At 34.4% G+C, this 22526-nt stretch overlaps 2 protein-coding genes across 2 annotated transcripts; one reads left to right on the top strand and one right to left on the bottom strand.

The window, feature by feature from the left end:
• Positions 1–323: 323 nt before the first annotated feature.
• Positions 324–11783, bottom strand: LOC122823484 (5-hydroxytryptamine receptor 3A-like). Its single transcript, XM_044103149.1, has 13 exons — positions 11747–11783; positions 9890–9970; positions 9564–9608; positions 8334–8390; positions 6293–6438; positions 5832–5876; positions 5616–5725; positions 4547–4716; positions 3707–3867; positions 2805–3015; positions 1909–2031; positions 1651–1724; positions 324–1461 (listed from the first exon to the last, which is right to left on the bottom strand). The coding sequence occupies exons 1-13, from the start codon at positions 11781–11783 to the stop codon at positions 1213–1215; spliced, it is 1509 nt and encodes a 502-aa protein (XP_043959084.1). The 3' UTR covers positions 324–1212.
• A 1376-nt stretch (positions 11784–13159) lies between these two features.
• Positions 13160–22233, top strand: LOC122823098 (5-hydroxytryptamine receptor 3A-like). The gene is made up of 14 exons (XM_044102364.1): positions 13160–13199; positions 15236–15313; positions 16088–16144; positions 16354–16404; positions 16892–16963; positions 17949–18112; positions 18516–18560; positions 18695–18804; positions 19080–19249; positions 19391–19551; positions 20603–20813; positions 21588–21758; positions 21856–21929; positions 22000–22233. Exons 1-14 carry the CDS (start codon positions 13160–13162, stop codon positions 22231–22233), a joined length of 1638 nt encoding a protein of 545 aa, XP_043958299.1.
• The last annotated feature ends 293 nt before the right edge of the window (positions 22234–22526 follow it).

Below are 22526 nucleotides of genomic sequence, written 5' to 3' on the forward strand. Positions count from 1 at the left end.
TATCAGATTAAAAGGAACTAAATACTATTGCATGCCACACTTTACAGTTTTTTTGTCACCAGATTTCAAAAAAATGTTTGCTGTTGTAATGTGAAAAAAGATAAAAGCATTTAAGAAGCATGAATGGTTTTGCATGACACAGCATTTTATAATAAAGTGAATGAAGTTCTGACCTTTTGGATGCATTTTAAGATTCTGTATAGATTGTAGAGATTTTTTGCCAAAAGTTATCACATAATTAATAAAGCAGCAGCAAATAGTTCTGAGAAAACTTTGAATTTGGACTAAAAATTTTGAAGCAGCACACCTTACATGTTCCTCCCCTTTGCTCTCTGCTGCACTACAGCTTCCCCCCACAGCGGAGTCTGCAGTGAAAGTGACAATTTGTCAATTTTCCTGTAACATAAGGTTAAACAACGATGAGTGTGATTGACACAACCAACACCTTGTTCACAATGCAACCCTAAGTGATCTGATTTTTTGACCTTAATGCAACCTGTATCTGATCTTTTCAAATGCGACCACTAAATACTGAACACTACTTCTTTTTTTCTGGTGGTTGACAAAACACTGAGAACGCTGTTACTGCGCCCTCTGCTGCTCATGCGGTACCATTGCAGGTAGTTACCATTTCACACTGAAAATCACATAGTCATATATATTTGGAAATGTGAACGGCCAGGTCAAAATGAAAAATAAAAAACGATAAAAAGAAAACATAAATAAATAAAATTGGATTTGGATCACTTCAGGATGCAGTGTGAACATGGTCTAAGACTCTCATGGTTGTTTCTGAAGAAGAGCGGTTTATTTCTGCAAGTGGCAGCAGGAGGAGAAAGGAGCTTGAATTTTTCCCACATATTTGCTTATTTGTTTCTGCCCTCATACATTCGCAAATTGCAAAGTTTACCAGTAAATTTCCTCTACATTAAATATTCAAAACTGCATATGAGGAACCATCATTTCAATTCTATAAAAATACATGACAAGAATTTGTGTTTTCATTGCATGAATGCCGAATTCAGGTCAATTTTATTCACGAATATATGTGGGAAGAAGAGTGCCAGTGTGACATCGTTTCACCATTTTTCTTTTGGCACAATACCTTGATGGTGTTTTTAACATCACTAATTGTACTTGTTGAGTTTCAATTACTTTGTTAGTCAAAGTGAATCACCAGCTCCATGATGAGATGTTGCTTTCTCAGGCATCTTAATCACTATTTGAATCAGGTACGATTGATTTTGAGATCCACACTGAGAAGACGACAAATAAAAACAGAATGGCTGCCAAGACATATAAAATGGAAAAAATCTTGTCTACTTTCTTGGCAACTCCGGTCCAGTAACCATCCTTCTTCTCTTCAGACTCTTTGTCAAGGACAATTTTCTTCACCTCTCCAAGTTCATCTGATACTTTCTCCACTGCCAGGAATAATTCAGTCAGTTGGCTGCTGCTGCCCTGCAAGAATCAGAGTCAGAAGGTATAAACCAGATAATGGGTCAACACATTGCTTATCACAAGAGAGTATCTGATTATCTGTTTTCTTTTGTTTTGTTTTGTTTTTTACAAACTACAAGCTTTGTAACTTATGTTATGGGAACTTGAATACCGTGTTTAATTGTCAACCCCTGAAAAGATTACACTAACCCCTTTGCACATAGATGGTGTTTGATCAGTCATCTCATCACAGGTGGAGGCAATGGAGGAAGCTTTTATTACTTCTGAAAGAAAGTGGAAGACAGCGGAGGGTGAACACAACAGCTTTATGGATCTATGTATGTCAATTAAGAAATGTTCAACAAATTATGAGAAACTACAATTAAATTGAGATTAGATTGAATTTAATCTAATTTCTTAGATATTAGTGAAAATTGTTTGTATCTTTATAAACATCTTGGTTCTTACGAAGTTTGTCACTCTCTTTCTTGCCTTGCAGGGATGAAGAGTCTTTTTCCATCAGATAATTCACAAAAATGGTCTCTATGAGGCTGGACAGCATCAGAGCAAAAACCCCAATGCAGTAAATCACTTGTAGGAACAGAGAGCACATGATGGTGAGACTGTTGGTTCATATGGTTCATTATGGAACAAATGCAGGTTGAATTTAAATCCATAATTTTTAAGTGCATCTTTTGACCTTAGTTTGTAGCTGTTTGACTTAATGATTAAATGTTCAATTTAACATGGAACAATAACTTAGGAAGTCAAGCAGCTGAACTGATATCTATTAACATTTTTACATTTTGTCTTCCATAAATGCATTTGTATTTAATTGTGTTATTATTAGCTAAATCGTGCAAAGAGGCACCGAACTGAGAAAGCGAAGAAAAATTAGTTTTCTTAAGTAACAACATTTTATGAGCAGTGGTGTTAGTGACTCTACAAAGTTAAACTCAGATATTAATCATGCAGAAAGAAACCCTCTGTCAAAACAATCATGAGAAGTCTTAATTACAGCTTGCTATAAACCACTGTTGTAAGTGGACACAGCCAAAAAGCAGAAGAAGGTGCTGCATTCAGATGAGACCAAAATGAAACTCTTCAGCCTGCAGAATGCCGTTTGTACTGGGAAGCCAACACTGCACATTCTGTGACATGCTGTACAATGCTTTCTTTAGCAGGGGATTGACTACATATGAGTTTACAATTATGCATGTTTGAAATTTTGAGAACTCTGTCACAATTATGCACACTTTTGTTTATCACATTAAACATTAACGTCTGTGACATAACGAAATGAGGAAAGACTTGATGGGTAGGAAAACTGCAGGAGACACCCTGGAGACCTTTGAGATTTTTACCTATAAGTGGAATCCTGCTTGAGGTAAAAGGTAGAATTTCAATGAGAATCAGCTGCATCACTGTAACAGCAAGTAGCACCGTGATCTTAAAACTAATCTTCTCTCCACCACCAGTCGGCATCAGGAGGGAGGCAAAGTCCAGACACAAGAAGAAGAGGACAGGCAGCAGGAAGTTGACGACATAAAGTGCAGACTTTCTCTTCATGATTATCTGTAAAAATATATGTAACATGGTTAAAATCACTTCAGTATGATTTTTTTAAATTACCTACAAAGTTGGTAAAATAAGAATAGCAAAAATTCTTCTTAAAAATTATTATTCCTTTATTATTATTTTTGAAGGTTTTGTCAGCACAAGAAGCCTTTATCTGACAATTGTCAGACATGAAAGAGAGCTATGAAAGAAGAGGAAGACATGTGACAAAGGTCAATGATCCGGGACTCGAACTCGGTTGCACGCTCTACCACTGTGCCAACCCTACATCAAATCAAAATGTATTTTAAACAATAAAAGTGAATGTAAATTATTGAAAGTAAACCATTTTACATTGATAATCTGATGCTCATGTAGACTGCAGCTTTCAGTAGGGAAAGCCTTACTGTTTCACATGTCTGTCAAAAGGCACCATCTCTACAGTAGTATAGTATCCACTGAGGATTTTTTGTGATCCTGGCAAAAGAAGGAATGAAAAAAATTTGCATCATGAACTAAAAATAACATTTCAGGTGGATCTGATCACTTTTATTGAAGGGAGACCCAAATTGAATTTGTCTCTTAAATCATCCTAAATCAGGAAGAAAACACAGCGTGACTTGGCTCAGCACAGAGTAAATAAAATAGAAGAAGAATAGAATAGTTGTAAAATTGAAAACCTTGTGTGACCTGTTTTTGAAATACTTACAGTGTAGACAACAGCGGTTTGGTTGATGTTAAAGTTATGAACAGATTTTTGAGTGACTGAGATATTGAGAAACTTCCATTCGTATTGCATCCGGATATTATCCTGAGACTCCTGAGTGATTATTTCACTATCATTCTTAATTAAAAAAAATAATTCTTTATCTGTAATGAAAAAACAAACAGCAGATTGATTTAGTAATAAATATGAGATTACATAATTCAAATTCATGTGAAAACATCTTCTGTGACAGCTGCCATGGTTTTGTGACCGACCCCACTACTTTAGTGACATTAACCTGTCAGTAAACACAACGGCTTCTATGGCACAAAAATCAATGGTGGTTGCATGTACATATGTATTTGTATTCTTGGTTTTTATTATTATTATATATAGATTTTTCTGAAATATATTTATTTATATTCAAAATTCGATCTGCCATAAAAGCCATGGCAGATGCCACAATTGCCAGAAGCAGCTTACTAATGTCTTACTAATGACACCAATGTGTCAGCTGCTTTTGGTGTCAGCATCAGGCAGCTGACACCAAAAGGGAAACTTGTAGCTGCCACAATTTGAGGTCATGCTGGAGATGAGAGCATCTGCTGGTCTTCTTCAGTGTAAGTCTTTCCCTCACTACTCCCATCTCTTGGAGTTAAATGTCATTAAGCCAGTAATTTAATGTTAGTCAGTGTCACAGTATAAATAATTAAAATACAGATAACAAAATAATTGCTTAGGGTTGACTTAATAGCTCATTAATCCTAGGTGTCACATGTCTGATACAACACCTACACAGCCATAAAATACTAAGATTTTAAAACAAATGTAAACAAGGCTTACCAGAGTATAAGATTGACCTAAAGGTGAGATGGCAGGTCTGAAAGTCAAAGGGGAAATTAAAAATGTTCATCTTGCAGGTGCTGATCATAAACTTATCATCCCTGTAATCCACCCAGCCATCGTATTTAACTGAGACAAAGGGGCTCGGCTGGTTTTTATCCTTTTCAGTCCTGTAAGTAATAAAAAGGTTAAGTCCAACATTACTTTAAACCATTTGGTCAATAGCCTCTTTCAGACCATCAGATAACTTGACTTTCTAAAATGTTTACATAAATTGTGTTTGTGCACCACTGAAGTTTAACAATTTATGTCTAAGTGGAAGTAAACCAAAAATAAATAACTTTAAAAACTCTGCAAAGTTAAGTAGTTACATTTTAAACAGATTTTTCCTAATCCTATGCCACTCAGCTGGCCTGATGTTACAGTAGTTGCTGAAATGTATAACCCAAAAAATAAATATTATGTTTGTAGTCTGTTATAATTCTTTCATGGCTGGGATAAAATTTTTATTATTATTATTTACTTTTGACTGTATGGCAGGTAAGATCTTACTGCTTTGTCTCAATTTATATTACCTCACTGTACCAAGTTTTAAACTTATCATTTTTATGTAGTGATGATGATGGACCCAAATGCAGAGACAGAGAGGAGATATGATATTTTTAGTAAAAAACAAAATAAAATAAGAACTTACAAACAGCCAGGAAGACAGAAAAAAACAGGAATACAAAGAACCACATGAAGGAAAAATAATGGGGTATTAACCGTGAACAAAGGAGAGGAAGTTGAAAATTGAGAGTGAAAGCTGGACCAATAGTCCAGGCTGATTGGCTAACAGATTGTGAGTGTGAGGAGAGAGAGAGAGCACACAAACAAGGGAACAGAGAAAATCAATTTAACTGCAACAAAGAAAAACTATACAGAAGGAATAAACATAATAAGAAAGACTGAATTAAAGTAAAACAAAAACAAGGATCTTCTAATCAAAAATAACAAACTAAGGAACACAGAACAAACTACAAACCCAGAAGAACCCAAAGAACCTAAAACATAACATGAGCAGATTTACATTTCTTCAATTATGATATCAGGCATCCACAAAGATTCACGTGGAACCAGTACTTCCTCAAGTCCACAAAAGTCATTTGGATTCCACCAGATGAATTCATTATCCCACTCCTTGGGAGAGAAAAATCAAAATGGAGTCAATAGTCTGATTCCTAATCAAACATCAGCTAATTTGTTATGTCTTCTGAGAAAAGATGAACCTTCTGAGAAAACTCACCATATAAATCCACATATATGATATAAAGGACTGGTCAGCTTCTCTCTGAATAAAGAAAAATGAGAAATATTACCAGTTGTTAGACAGTTAGAATAGATTGAAATTAATACTTTTAATTTTAGGCCAGAAGTTCGTCTAGTGTAGATTTTATACCAGGTCTTGTGCTACATGTAGTTAATAAAACATTCTTAAATTTGTATGCAGCAAAGCCATTATTTAGCATACAGATAAACAACAACTTAAGATCTTGCAAACAGTTCTTAGCATTTCACATTAGAAAACTGGCAATATGATAACATGAGAACCACAGTAAATATGAATATAATTATATGACTATAAAATAACTAATTAGATAACAAATAACATAAATCTAAACCACACATTCAAAGCTAAACAAATAAAAATGAATTCAAACAGAAATAAAATGACAACGTAAGACGAGAACAAGAAGAAGAACTTACCACATCTAGAATGGCATAGATCCTCATATCAATGTAAACATAAGTTTTGCTATTATAGTGTATAGCAGGTCTGTTCATGGTAAACGTGTCATTGCTTTTGTTCAGCTTCAGATACTCTAGAACGTCCCGGTAGCCGCACTTACGTCCTGCAAAAACAGAAAGCCCATTATTCCGTACCAAATTCACCAGAAAGGCAAGAGGTTTTGTAAAATTAGAAAATTGTATTACAGTAATCCCTCGTTTATCGCGGGGGTTACGTTCCGAAAACGACCCGCGATAAGTGAAATCCGCGAAATAGAAAACTTTTTTTTTTTTACAATTAGCAACTATTACATGTACTGTATACAAATACAGTGACTCACGTGTAGGCCGTTTCACTGCTCTTCAGACTGCTGCATCCTGACTGCGCTCTGCAGTGTTCTCTTCTTCGAAATTACAAGATAATTTGGCCAACTTAATGTTAATTTGCCAAGCTGTTTTATGTACGTACACATAACTGCACGAGACGACAAAATGATAGCACAATTCGTAGCATGTTTTGATACAAGAAGCGGGAGTGAGTTTTTAGCGAATCAGAATGCAGAGCACAATGCACCAAAAAAATAAAAAAAAGCATTATGAAAATCCGCGAAATAGCGAATCCGCGATAAGTGAACCGCGAAGTGGCGAGGGATCACTGTATAGCAATCTTGTGATTGGTCATAACCAATAAACTTTTACATTAAAGACTTATTCAGTTTTAAATTATATTAACAAAAGATTTAAGATTAAGTCATAATTATCCATTTAGTATTTTTAAACTTATATTTCACCAGTGTTGATTAAATTCAAGCCACATTTCAGACAAATCCAGACTGTGGATTAAAATCTGTGTTGTTTCATTGAAATCTGTACGTCTGAATTCTGGCTTTGAATAAAAAATCTAAACGAGAAAAATTCAACTGTCAATAGATCAGTTGGAAAGAATATTAAAAAGATGTTTCATTCTGATAAAGATCAGTAAAAGATAAGAAAAATAAATGGGGTAAAGGTGGACATTAACTTTAAATACAAATAACATTGCTTAAGATTATAGTGACAACAATCCAATCACACGCGAAGCATACAAATTCCCAGATTAAACTGTAAGGATGATGACAATATAAAGAATGTTTCCAATATTTGGTTCTAATCAAAATCTAGAAAAACATTGAGTATTTCACTAATATTGTGTCACTCTTTGGAAAAACATCACCTTAAATCTGGAGTTTTTACAAAGTCTGTTAGATTTGGAAATAATATTCCAGATGTATATACTCAAAATTTAACTTTAAGGACTGTGAGATTCTTTTGTTTTCTTCTGTAATGTGTTGTTGTGAGAGATGTCTGCAGGAAGCTGATAAGCGTGCCAAATTGGAAGCAGATCCCAGCCAATCTGAAGACAAAACTAAGAGCTGATAAAGAAAATGCCCCAAAAAAGGCTAAAGGTCAAAGCTTGTGACCCAGGGACACGGGAACTGCCTTAAGACCTCACATGAGCCAAGACAGGAGATTCCATTGGATAGACAAAATTTATGACTGTGTGTTTGCAGCTGGTTTCTCCTTTCCCCTTAGCAGTTGCAAACTTGTGTAACTAGGGCACGCCCAATTGTATTAAAGAGGAAGAACGGGGAAAGACATCTCAGAGCGGGTTGAGGAGACTAGGACTGAGATTTCTTTTTTCCCACTCTCCACTCTGAGTGTAAAATCTAATTAACTTGTCTCTCTCTCTCTCTCTCTCTCTGTGTGTGTGTTTGTGTCAAAGTGTTTCAGGGTTTGAACCTGACAATGTTGTTTTTCAGAGGAATAATAAACAGATGTAAGCAGCTGTGTGTTCATCATTCAGAATAATAAATGGGATGTTTATGTTAATTTAATGCTGTGTTTGAAAATATGAGTCATCAATACAATATTCTTCTGCCATGAAGACTGTTGGCCAAAATGTTTTTAAAACAAACTTATCTAGTGATATCTAAATTGTTTTTTTGTAGCTTTCTGGTCAGAAACATTATTTTGGTCTTACCAGTTTTCTCACCTGTCGTATTATAATCCGGTGTACTATAACTTGTGGGATTCACATCTGTCATGGAAAAAATACAAAATTATGTATTTGTAAATAATTTCATGATCACACTTTTTATGATTAAATGGTGCAGAAATATATTAATCTGTGCTCAGATATAAAATTGTTAAGCAGGGAGCTAAAACACTAGCAGCTGCTCTAATGTTGACCAGATGACAAATTTATCAAAATACAAATAACATTGTTTAAGATTATAGTGACAACAATCTAATCACACGCAAAGCATACAAATTCCCAGATTAACATGGAAGGATGATGACAATGTAAAGATTGCTTCCAGGTCTGCTCATGGTTCTAATCAAAATCTAGAAAAACATTGAGTATTTCACTAATATTGTGTCACTCTGGGAAAAAACGTCACCTTAAATCTGGAGTTTTTACAAAGTCTGTTAGATTTGGAAATAATATTCCAGATGTATATACTCAAAATTTAACTTTAAGGACTGTGAGATTCTTTTGTTTTCTTCTGTATTGTGTTTTTGTGAGAGATGTCTGCAGGTAGCTGATAAGCATGCCAAATTGGAAGCAGATCCCAGCCACTCTGAAGACATAACTAAAAGCTGATAAAGAAAATGCCCCAAAAGAGGCTAAAGGTCAAAGCTTGTGACCCAGGGACACGGGAACTGCCTTAAGACCTCACATGAGCCAAGACAGGAGATTCCATTGGATAGACAAAATTTATGACTGTGTGTTTGCACCTGGTTTCTCCTTTCCCCTTAGCAGTTGCAAACTTGTGCAACTAGGGCACGCCCAATTGTATTAAAGAGGAAGAGCGGGGAAAGACATCTCAGAGCGGGTTGAGGAAACTAGGACTGAGATTTCTTTTATCCCACTCTCCACTCTGAGTGTAAAATCTAATTAACTTGTCTCTCTCTCTCTCTGTGTGTGTTTGTGTCAAAGTGTTTCAGGGTTTGAACCTGACAATGTTGTTTTTCAGAGGAATAATAAACAGATGTAAGCAGCTGTGTGTTCATCATTCAGAATAATAAATGGGATGTTTATGTTAATTTAATGCTGTGTTTGAAAATATGAGTCATCAATACAATATTCTTCTGCCATGAAGACTGTTGGCCAAAATGTTTTTAAAACAAACTTATCTAGTGATATCTAAATTGTTTTTTTGTAGCTTTCTGGTCAGAAACATTATTTTGGTCTTACCAGTTTTCTCACCTGTCGGATTATAACCCGGTGTACTATAACTTGTGGGATTCACATCTGTCATGGAAAAAATACAAAATTATGTATTTGTAAATAATTTCATGATCACACTTTTTATGATTAAATGGTGCAGAAATATATTAATCTGTGCTCAGATATAAAATTGTTAAGCAGGGAGCTAAAACACTAGCAGCCGCTCTAATGTTGACCAGATGACAAATTTATCAAAACTTCACTATACAAAGAAATAAAATTGCTGCACTGAATCTTACAGTAGGAACATTCATTGGTGACGATAATTACTGTTCAGAAAAAAAATGTTAGATTACATTTCCTACCTGATTGATTTGTGTAACTCTGATTATAGTTCGACTGGTTGTCAAGGTCATCTTGTGTTTCCAAACTGGATGTTAATCCACCTGATGACAGAAATTATATAATGTTACTTTATGTCACTGTCCATTTTCAGAAAAACAAAAACAAAAAGAGAATGTTGAGAATGGATTTATATAGTGGTTGAATGCAAATGTACAACACATTTTTCAAAATGTTCGGTACAGAAGAATCTGGAAACCAAGTAATTTTCAACATTATCTCACAATAATGCATTACTTTGTGTTGGTGTATCACACAAAAAAAAGAAATATTAAAATTTCCATTTGTATAGTGACAAAATTGTCATGAAGTATTGAGGGGACCCAATAGGAGCAAGCAGGAGATGTGGTGAGTTTGAAACTTTAAAGAAAAACAAGAATCCAAACTTACAAGAAAAACAAAAGTCCAAGGAGTAAAAATAAATCCAATGCAGAGACATGAGGAAACCAAGAAACAGGGACAAGCAAAGGTGACTAGAATATCAGGGAAGTGATGAACTGGCAAATTGTGACTGAAGTAGAGGAACCCAAGTACTGGGAGGTAGAAAGTGGAAAAAATGGGACTGGTTTGATGAGGTAACTGATTGCAGGTATAAATAGTTGGAGCAGGAGTCAGGCTGAGGGGCAGGGAGAAGATGGCACAGGGAAGAAGGGAAGATATACAGGGGAGCACAAAATAAAGTGAGAGGGGAAACACAAGGAGCTTCAAATGATTCTAATAATAAAGAAACAGTAAGACTAAAGGAAACGTAATAAACTAAAAAGAGACAAAGACATACGAGGGAACTAAGAACCACACAGAAACAAGGCAGATCTAAAAGTAATAGGAACTAAGGAACACAGAGTTAGAATAACTAGAAGGACTAGACAAATAAATAACCTATGAAGAATCACTACAGAACGATAGACGTACACTCAGACACAAAAGCATAACTAAATCCAGAGTGACAAGATAACTTGAAACAGTATGATGGACTGAAATACAGAAACACAAAACTGAGAAATATCTAAAAAAAAAATGACAATAATAAAGAAGAATAAATCAAAGAGTGAACTAAAACATAACTGATAAATAAAATGAAAAGCAAAAACAAACCCAGAGTCTTGACAAAAATGTTCCAAACTACAAAGTGAAGGAATATGTTCGCAAGGCATATTCTAAGCCAGAATATAAAACGGGACATTATTGCAAGAATCTCCCCAAACTCCCAATTCGCTAAAGCAGGTTAAATTCAATCATCTTGTATGAAACGCTGAAAAATGGGTCACAAAAATCAAACAAGTTTCATTGTTTGGTCATTAATGAAAAACCAAACTAAAGAACCAAAAGCCACAAAATTACAAAGGTCAGAGTGCATCCAGTTGCTTTACAAATAATTTCATCATTGAGGTTCAATGAAAATCCAAACAGGCTGAACACATTTCCTTCCATAAACTAAACAGCAGAAGGAAAAAGTTGAAAGTCTTTTACTTTTTTTTTTTTTCCTGATCCTGCTCTTTTCATAGACATTCAGCAACAATCAATTGTTGGACTTGAAATAAATATTTGTGAAAATATTTTAAAAACTTGAACAAATAATTATTAGAATAAAAATCAAATTCTCTAAATCTTTGAGGCCTTTGAGTTTTGTTTTTTTATTTCAAATTAGGCCCCAGAAATTTCTCAGTAAACTTCTCATTTATTGTGCAATAGATGAAATAAATAGCAATAATTAAAACAACAAATCTCACTTTAATTACATAATGAATAAAAGTACAACATAGTTTACATTATTAAGAAGCATATCAGTCTAGCCTAGAACAAAAATCATCTTAGCTTACCTGCAAAGAGCAGAAAACAGATGAGAACAAGAACCATGGCTGTGATCTGAGGGCAGCTTTCTCTTCTCTGAACTATTTAAAGCTTTTTGTACCAATATGACTGCCATAAGAGGCCAACACCCTCAGCACTTATATCTTGTCAATTTACCATCATTGCTTTCTTTCTGAAAGTATTCATTTATAATTTTCATTGTGGTCAGAGTCAGTAGCACTTTGCAAAGTAAGAAGATAAACAGATGTACAGCTGAATGTTAATGTAGACACTCAAACTAGGAAAAAATAATACAAAAAACCAAGTATTCACAATATTCAGAGATTTATGCAAGATTTACACACATATATAGACACATATATATACAGCTCTGGAAAAAAATAAGAGGTCACTGCATTGAACCCCATTGTAAACCTCATAGTTCCACCAAATACTGATTTCTGAGTTAAAACATTAGTATTATTGTCTCTCAACTAATATAAACTTGTTTTCTTTGCATTATCTGAGGTCTGAAAGTCTTGTATATTTTTCATTATTTTGGCCATTTCTCATTTTCTGCTAATAAATGCAAAATTTTTGCTTGGAATTTTGGAGACATGTTGTCAGTAGTTCATAGAATAAAAGAACAAAGTTCATTTTACTCAAACATATACCTATAGAAAATGTAGTTGACAAATTTAAGTGGTTTCTTAATTGTTCCACAGCTCCATAAATCTATATATACACATACACACACACAGAAGCATAAACACATGTGCGACACAGACAAATATTCTTTGTAATTCCATTGTTTTTTTTATTACTATAAACTTTGGTTTTGTTTCTGACATCTTGCTGTGGCAAAAAAATGACTATGTTCATATAAAAGCTTTGTTTTCCCACATCCTTCTATTAAAAAACCTAATGTGGAAGTTTGTGGTCACTGGAGCACTTTGCTCTATGATGTAGTACAACCACAAAAAAACAAAAACAAAAAAAAAAAAACTGTTGGTCATTTTGCATTACTATTTAATCTTGGTACAAATATTAGTACTTATTGTTTAGCTTAGAAGATCAATGTAGTTTTTAATTATGGATTTCACATTTTTATTGTTTTTCTTTATTGATAACAAGCATTTTCTGGAATGTTCTTCATATCTTGTGGTAGCAAATGTTTCCTCTTTTCTTACTCTCATTGTCATCAAATATGTTGAATGATTGATTAAATGATTGTGTTGGTTTTGAAAACATACACCAGACTCAAAAAACTTAAAATCACTGCACCAAATACTTTAAATTCAGATCCTACAGTTAAAAAAACAACATAATGTAATTTCCTAATAATGTAAAGCCCTGCCCTCCCTCCAGTACAGGCAGTGACACAAAAGCAACAGGAAACATTTTTCACTCAGTCAACAGAGAAACTCACCAGCCTTACAGGCATGATTCTTGCAGGTTTCTTTACTCTGCTCCTCCTTACAGGTAAGCAAAGATAACATATACAGGTGTACCACAAAATATGTGATTTAATTTTGGGATTTTATTGCAAAGTTTGTGACATATTTCATAGCAATGTTCATGTTTTAGAGTTTCTAGAATTGTAGTGACATGAAAGAAGTTATTGTTTTGAAGGAGTGGAGGAAGCATTCAGGGATCAGTAACACAATTTGCTTTGTCCATCCATCCATTGTTAATGGGGTTGGGAGGGTTGCTGGTGCCAATCTCCAGCTACGTTCCGAGCGAGAGGCGGGGTACACTCTGGACTGGTCGCCAGTCTGTCGCAGGGCACAATTTGCTTTGTTTAACAAAACAATTTAATAAAGGTATGCTTGTTATAACTTTTGAGAAGAAACATTGAAAATCAAGGCATTTATTTTAAGAATTCTGGGTTACTTTTATAGTAGTTACTAAAGAAAATAGAAAATGCAAATGATTATATGCATGATTCCCTTTGCTCTCTGTAAACCATTGAGAGGTAGTTGTAAATAATTAAAAACATCAGTGTTTAGATCTAATGCAGTTTAAAATACAAGGATAAGCAGTAATGGAGAGTGGATGGATTTACAAACATTCTGCACAAACTATATAAAGAACTTATTCTGAATGGATTCACACTGTCCCTCTGAGGTTCTCAACGTGAACCAAATGACTAACAAAGATTTTATCTGTAATATTGTACGTTTGGGAGTAGTAGAGTCAATCTGTCTGACTGATTTGCAGAGCAACAACAGGAGTAGACAGTTTTCTAATGATTTAAAAATTTTAAAAAAATCAAGCTGCGCACTATGTGTCACTATCTATGGGTGTTTGGGGTTTGGTTTTAATCATTTCATGATTGTTATTCTATGCTATAGAGCTTGCCATACTCTGTTTTTTTTTGCTGTTACTGTTCTAAAGGCTTTGCCATATTTGTTCATTTCATTGGTGGGTAGTTCTTTAGTTTATTCTTGCTTTTGATTTTTGTACTTTTGACTTCATTTCTCTTTAATTAATGTCAGACCTTTCCTAATTGATTTATAATTCTTTTTGAGTTACAGTTCATCGCCATTGTGTTAATTTGTCTTGCTACTGTTTGTAATTTTTCTGCCTCTCTCAGTTTAGTCTTATGGAGTTACGATTAATGAGATTAACTACAAGTCATGAGATTCTGACTTCCCATTTGGGAAAATCAACCAGAATGTCCAGAGAAGTCGAACTTCCCACTGAGGAAGTGGGAGGAACCTCGTCTACCCCCAGTTAGGACTTGTATGGGTTAATTTGTGTTTCAATATGGCCGCCCCTCTCATCAATAGTGGCAAACTGGGGTGGAAATATCTTCATTTTACAAGACACCCTTCTAGTAGTGTGTCTAAAACTAATGTTACAGTTACAAATGAACAAAAAGTGTTTTTTTATTCAAAGTAATGTTTAAATCCCATCTGCTGTTGAGACCTTGCTTTTGGAAAAATAGGCTAGTAAAAGTAATGAACAAAATCTCATGATACATCCATAAATTTGGAGGAAAATGGCAACAAAAAAATCAGAGGCAGGAGGAAATTGTGATTTCTTTCTGTCCTCTTTTTGTTTCATTTTCTCAACTGATTCTTAGCTTCGCTGCTTCATCTTCCATCTTATTTTTTTTCTAACCACCATGTTGAAACCTCAGCTAATGGCTATCCTCTCTGCTGTTCTCTACAATTAAATTATTGCCACTTAGGCAGGAAAAGCATCTAGCTGGCGTGACATAAGGTCAAATGAATTGAACATTGTCACAGGTATTTAGCTCTTTTAAGGTGATTGAATTAATAATTTATATTACACTTTTTTACAAAAACCAAAATTGAACTACTAATGAATACATTCTTCAGTTTGTGATAGAGAAATGTGCAAATGTCTCTGCAAGCTGACAGGAAACATAAAAACACCAGACAGTAAAGTCTAAGTTTTTAACAACAAATATCCCAGTCTAGGCATGTGACATTTATGTCAAGATGTCTTCAGAACAATTTATGAATGTAATAGTAAATTTTTGCTTTCAGATGGAAATACTTCATCGTTACAACAACAACAACTTGAAGATCTTCCAGGATCATCTGGAATGTTTGACGAAATGTCAGGTAAGAAACTAATATTCTAAAAGTCCTTGAAGGTTGAATTATCATACCACACATTATCTCAAAAGCATACTTTAAAACGTTGATATAAATTGTAGAAATGCTTCTGTGAACATTATGTATTTGCATCTGTCACACTTCATTGTAAAATATTTGGGTGAACTGAAAATATTTCTCATCTAAGTCAAATGGAGTAAATCTGAAAATATGCGTCTTTGCTGTCATATATTTTTCTGTGGAATGTAATTCCCAATTACTCATGAAAAATATGCATATTCACAGATGTTTTTATAGTACATATGTAAAATATTCAAAATAAAATACATCCTGGGAGCAGAATTTTTTCTCATGCTAATTTTACCCTCTAGAGCGAAAATGAGGAATGTTGTAGATATTAGTTTTTGTGGTAGTACTAAGACAGTTTCTACTGTGCACATTAACGCATAATAAGGTATATTTTGTGTTTGAACTAATAACGTAGGTAGTTTTGTGTTTTTGGAGGAGGTATAAGTACTTGCAAGTTTTAGTTATTAAAAGGTAACCACAATAAACCTCCATAATAGCTCCCATTTAAGGAATTGGAGTTTGAAAACTTTAGTTCAGACTCTCCAATCTCTGCTGTGGTCATCAAGGTCATCAAGGTGGTTCAAAGGTTCCTATTTAGCTTGTGGATGATTTAGGGTATATTACAATGTTTCTGAATTTAAAAGATGCACAGCGGTGTCTACATAGAGATAACATTGGTGACATTTGTGAAAAATGTTCTTTTTCTATCAGGTGGAAATACCTCTGATCCAGAAGTTTACTCACCTCAGTCAACAATCCCTGATATAGGTTGTATGTTATCTCAAAAATTACATTTCAAATTGTTGAGCTAAATTATAAAAATATTTCTGTGAATATATTTGTGTGCCCAAATTGGATTTACAAGATATTTTGGTAAACTTTGAGTCTTTGAAAACATTTTTCACCTAAAATCAAATAAATATATCAGAAATGTAAGTCTTTATTATTGTGTATTATTGTGTCTCTCTTTCTGTCAGGTGGAAATACCACTGATCCAAACCCTGATGAACCCTTACTCTTAATGCCTGGTACAAAAGTCAATGACTTAAATCACTTAAAATTAGATAAATTTAAAAACCAAACCCAACGTACTGTTTGCTCTCATAATTAATGATCTTATTGTTGTTACTCAGGTTGTCTAAAGATAAAAACTATTTTGGGGAATGTTAATAATCTCCTGAAAGGAGAGTCTGTTTTTATTCGTTAAGCAAATTCAAACCCATTTGTGCAGACAAAGAAATTCCTGAATTATTCAATAAATGAATGTATTATTTCATGTTTGACAGAAAATTATTTAATCACACCAATAAAAGAGAGATGGACAGTCTGTATAATTTGACAATGACATATGGCATATACTGAGCTGTATATGCCAAATATAATGTGGCAATAAAACAAATATGTTTTTATACATTTTATTTACACAAGCACATATAATATGATGGAACATTTCTGTATTATTTTAAAGTTTACCTGTGTTTTTACCAAGAACAAACACTATCTTCTCTTTTTCAGGAAGTATAAATATAAGTATAATGGAGTACCCAAGCATAGAAAATATGAAGCTGGTCTTTGAACAAATTCGAGGTAAGTGGATATTATATCAGATATATTAAAAACATAGATACAGACAGATATTTATGTTTAAAAAGTATCTCAAAATACAGGATCTGTTGAAAGAATAAGATTTTAATTTCACAGTAACATTTAAGTGAGATTTACATTTATAAACTATCTAACAAGATTTGTAGGACAGACCCTGAAAAAACTTTAATAAATAAGTGACAATATTTTATAAAGCAGAAAAATGCAAAATATCTAAATAAATTGTGATGTTAAATAAAAATCATATGTAATAAATACACGCTATGGAAAAACAGGAAAAATAATGACAAAAAAAAGGAAATTAATTAAGCTATAAGATAGAAAATAAAATGGAAATCTAGATAATAGTGGAAATAATAAATTAACAATATTATTAATGCTAAATAAATATCAATTCATGTAACAAACTGAAGTAGAGCATACAACCTCAGGACCTAAAGAGCCCAAGGAGCGATTTTTGACTGAACATACAAATCCATTGACTTTTACACTTATAAATTTACATAATGTATTGCTTTTAACTATCTCTCTTTATTTAACTGCAATGTTAGTACTTTATTTTCAGTCATACTTCACAACAAAACTCATTTGCTTTCTTTTAGACAAACAATGACAGTAAAGTTCTTTCTACGCTCTTTTAGGATGCAAAATTTGGCAAATGATTGCTTCAACAAGCAGCTTATTTGTTTCTATGCAGTTTTGTTAAAAATCCATCTTTTATAGTTCTGTGACCACAGTCACATTCAAACAATGTTGTTACTGTATTCCTGAAAAAAGAGGGTTTATCTGTTCATGATAGAAGCTGGCAATGGGTAGTGAATAATTAAAATTTTTTACACTATATACAGCATGTTGACTGAAAGATTTATTGAACAGAAGGCACAAAAGTTAAAACAGGAGTGAAAGTCAACATTTCATTATTGTGTTTGATAATAAGTGAACTCGTCCATGCTTGCTATACTTTCAGAACATGAGGTTCATTCTCCAGAAGAATGCAGTACTCAGGCTGTTTTGAACCACCTGAATCTAACCCAGGACAGTAACAAGTACACTGTGGGTCGGCCCGTTAAACACCAAAGGCATTTGACGTGGGTACTTCTAGACATGAGGATTTATGCTATTCTAGATGTGGTAAGTATTTAAAACATCCCGCAATGCTTGATATAAGTAGTCATAACAGCTGGACTTTTCCAAATTTTGTAGAGGTGTGTGATACTGCATATTTTGGTATTGATCCGAAAATGAACACATGACTGATACCACTAACATTATTTATTGTTTAAGTATCATATATCATCAAAATTTTGACTTAAGAGGAAGTATTTTCCACTGAATGGAAAATTTTTCTTTTTCTTTGAGAACCTTCTCTGAATATGTTCTCAAAAGTTGTAAATAATCACTTCTAAGGCAGGACAGGCTTATAAAGTGTCATAAGCTATTCATGATTTAAGAGCTGTTTCATATAGTGTTGTTAAATGTTATTTTGCTGATGAAAAAAAAAAAAAATCACTCAACTTCTTTCCTTTTCTCATAGAGAGAAAGTGACCAAACTTTCATTGCATATATTTGGATTTACTTGGTGAGTTTTACTTACTTCACCCATTTGTCAATTTTGTGAAGATTGTTTTTTTATTTTCCTTTTAAATTAGACTTTTCTCTATCCCTACGTTTATCTTTTAATTTTAACATCAACCCTATCTTTCCCCTAAGTAGAGATGGGACAATGAGCACATCTGGTGGGACCCGGAGCAATTTTGTGGAACCACACATATCTTAGTCCCCACTAAATATTTGTGGATGCCAGATATGACTATTGAGGAAATGTAAGTTGGGTTACAGTTCATATTTGCTCACATTCCTAAACAGATTGGAGTGGACAAAAATAACCAAACCAAACAAAATCAAGTCCATTAGAGAAACTCATCTTATAAAATGCTGCTAACTCAAATTCCAACAGTTCCACTACAACATTAAAATTAAATTTTTGCCTCCAAGCAAAGCACTTGGTAAAAAATGAGTAATTTTATCTAATTGCTTAACTGAGACACACCACAGTGGCTTAATTTGAAGGTCATTGTCTGCATTTATTGTTCTGTAGGACAGAGCAGGACAAAGCCTCTCCAAGCCCTAATCTCAACATCAGGAACTACGGCTGGGTTGAATTCAGAAATGACCAGGTGGTGATCAGCACATGCAGGATGCGCGTTTACAAATTCCCATTTGACATTCAGAGCTGCAACATCTCCTTCAAGTCCATTATGCACTCAGGTAAACTCCAAAACATATTTTAACTGACTTTATAGATTGCGTTTGCGTAACAAAAGCAATATGCCACATGTGCATTTTCCATGATAACATGCTGGGATTAGTCTATAAAGCCATTTTGGTTTGTCTGTTTTTCTGACTCAGATGAAGAAATAAAGTTATTTTACTTCAAGAACAATTCGGAGATCTCAGAGTGGTCTCAAAAAGCTATGGAGACGCAGTATGAGTGGCTGTTTGTCGGCATGACGGTCACAAGCAAAACCGTCAACCATTTTGGCTTCAATCAAACAATGATTGTTTACACAGTAAGTATTTTTAACAGCTCAACTTAATGTCTTGATGTATTTTTTTCCTTTATCTTTGCATGAATTTAAGTACAGACAAATTTAATGTATAAGACAAATTGGTTGTTTTCCTGTGGGAGTCAGGAGGAGGGTTTTAGCGCTGTTAATCACTCATGTACATGATGTTCACACATTTCTCTCTGCTGGGCTAAAAGCTCCACCTCCACAGTGGACCCTGTCATTCATGACAGGCTCCACTGCTTACTTAAGCTTACTTAAGTTACTGCTTAAGTAAGCAGTAACTTGTTTCTTCACCATTTGCACAGCCAGAGCTTGTACGCACTGACTGGGAGGGCGTGAGGTGAGCAGTGCATACAGGGGCGTGAGGTGAGCAGTGCATACAGGAGCATGACTGCAGCACAAAGGTCCTCCTCCTTGCTCTGGCTGGTTGTTTTTGGCCATTTGTTTTGGTGTATTTCTGCAGATGACAGCAGGACCACAAGGGGGCAGAGGAGCTTGATTTTTTTACAGATCATCTGTCTCATTACACTGTCCCAATATAGTGACAGTTCTAACAAATATGCAAAAACATATTTCAATAAAAATTACCGCAGCTTTAATGTCAATACATGCAGTTCTACCCCCTCAAATGCCTCTCAACTGGAGTTCACTGAATGTTTTGTCTTTTTCTGACGATACTTTATAAACCTGCAGTATATCAACAGTATTTGAGATACTCAGACTAGCCCACCTGAAGCTAACAACCATGTTATTTAAACACAATTTTTCAGCCTTTTGATTATTAGTTTCAACCTCTGAAAGTCATATTTACAACCTCTAGATGCTTGTGTTGTTTCTGATTCACTATTAGTATGAACCACAGATTAGAAAAGTGTTCTCACTGAAGTGGCCTAGATGGATTGCATTAGTCCACCTAATGCAATCCATTGTTTTTTGCATTAGAATGCTAAACTTTACCATTTGGTTTGCTTCAAATGCTCTCTCACATTGTATATGGTTACTTATGTTTTTGCAGAATGGGAGGAAATTAATTTCTCCCACGTTTTTTCAGATAAACATGAAGCGGAGGTCTGTTCTCTACATTGCAAACTTCTTGCTGCCTGTCCTTTTCTTACTGTGTCTGGACTTCGCTTCCCTCCTGATGTCAGACACCGGTGGTGAGAAGGTTGGCTTCAAAATCACCGTTCTGCTTGCCGTCACAGTGATGCAGCTCATTCTCAATGACATTCTTCCATCTTCTTCGGATAAGATTCCATTAATAGGTTAAGCATTTTTTCTTTTACAAATACAGCTGAAACCAGATATTTATATAGAAAGACACAATTACATTTTTGTTCACTGGTCTGAAGTTAAATCAGACCAAACTTTTCTTCTTTTAGCTTAGTTACAAATACTAAGATTGTTTCTATTTGCTAAATGTCAAAAAGTTTAGTAAGGATGTTTCTTAGAGATTCTTTTTGTAACTTTCTTCAAATTCAGAAGCCTGCATACATTTGGTCAGTATCAGAGCTACTTTAAATCGTATGACTTGGATGAAACTTATTAGCTTTTCTTCCACAAGCTTCTAGTAATAATTTGCTGGAGTTCTGGTCTGTTCCTCCTGACATAACTGGTCTAACTGGTCAGTCAGGTTATTGTTGCCTTACTCTCTCACGCCCTTTCAGTTTCCATCTATTTTAGGAAGTGCACCAGTTCCTCCTGCAGCAAACCAGCCCCACAACATCATGCTGTCACCAGGCGATCCTAGCACCCCCTGTTTATACTCCAAACGCAACAATGCATGTAAACTTCTGAAATAAAAGAACATTATACAAGAAGCCCTAAACAATGCTCTGTTCAAAATTGTTGTACTAATTGTAAATAGTTTTGGTAATTCTAACTATGCCAAAAACAAGAGAGTTTTGATCTGATATAACTTCATGTAGTGAGAATAACGTAGATGTGTCTTTATACCTGGTGTAAATATCTGATTTCATTTATATTTATTTATATTTGTTTGAACAACATATGTTTGTTATCTCTTTGCTCCCCCTCAGCGGTTTATTGCATTGGGACTTTTTCTCTTATGCTGCTCAGCCTGTTGGAAACTATTTTGGTGATTCATCTAATTAACAGAGACACATGGCAGGATAATGAACAGGAAAAGACAAAAGACCCAATTGAAGGTCAGGAGGAGAAACTGACCAACTCGCACACATGTTTGATTGGTGAGATCAAACTTTAATCAGTTTGAATGTTCACTCAGTCATGTTCTGTTTTGATTCAAATGCTCAAGCCTGGACAAAATATACTTCATTTTTTCAGGAATCAAGAATTGTAGCAACTGTACATCTGTAAACAAAAACTCAAGTGATGGAAAGGTTTCCATTGGAAAAGAGGTAAGAACTTTAAAAGTAGCATCTTTCTGCATGAAGTTCATTATGAGTTTGATGACAAACATGTCTGCAGGGCAATATGGGTGGAGTTACCGAAGTCTCCATTGCACTCGAAAAGATGTCAGATGAGCTTGGAGAAATCAAGAGATCAATAACTCTTCTCAGCGGCAGACAGGAAGAGGATAAAGTTGGTTACTGGACCAGAACTACACAGAAAATAAACAAGGCTTTTGCAGTTTTTTATGTCACAGCAGTTGTCCTGTTTTTACTGTTTATCTCTATAATGTGGTATTCTGCAGATGAGTAGTGATTAAATGAACAAATAGTTACTTTTTGTTTATTTTGAACATTGGCATGTTTGACTTTTGCGTGTTTTATTCATTTCAAGAAGTGTTGTGTGTTGTCTGATCATTTATTTTTTCCGTACCGCACAGTTTTGCTTTGCTAAAGCTGGTGATTTGTGCAATGGTGTTAATAATCAACTTTGGGCTCCACTGAAAAATAAAAATGATCGTATATGTAAAGTGGATTAGTATGTGCTATTCATAATTCAGCAAAAAGACTTGCAGTATGAATAATTGAATCATGTGGTAATATGTG

The sequence above is a fragment of the Gambusia affinis genome, linkage group LG20 (genome assembly GCF_019740435.1).
Source record: "Gambusia affinis linkage group LG20, SWU_Gaff_1.0, whole genome shotgun sequence".
In the NCBI taxonomy this organism is placed as follows: Eukaryota; Metazoa; Chordata; class Actinopteri; order Cyprinodontiformes; family Poeciliidae; genus Gambusia; species Gambusia affinis.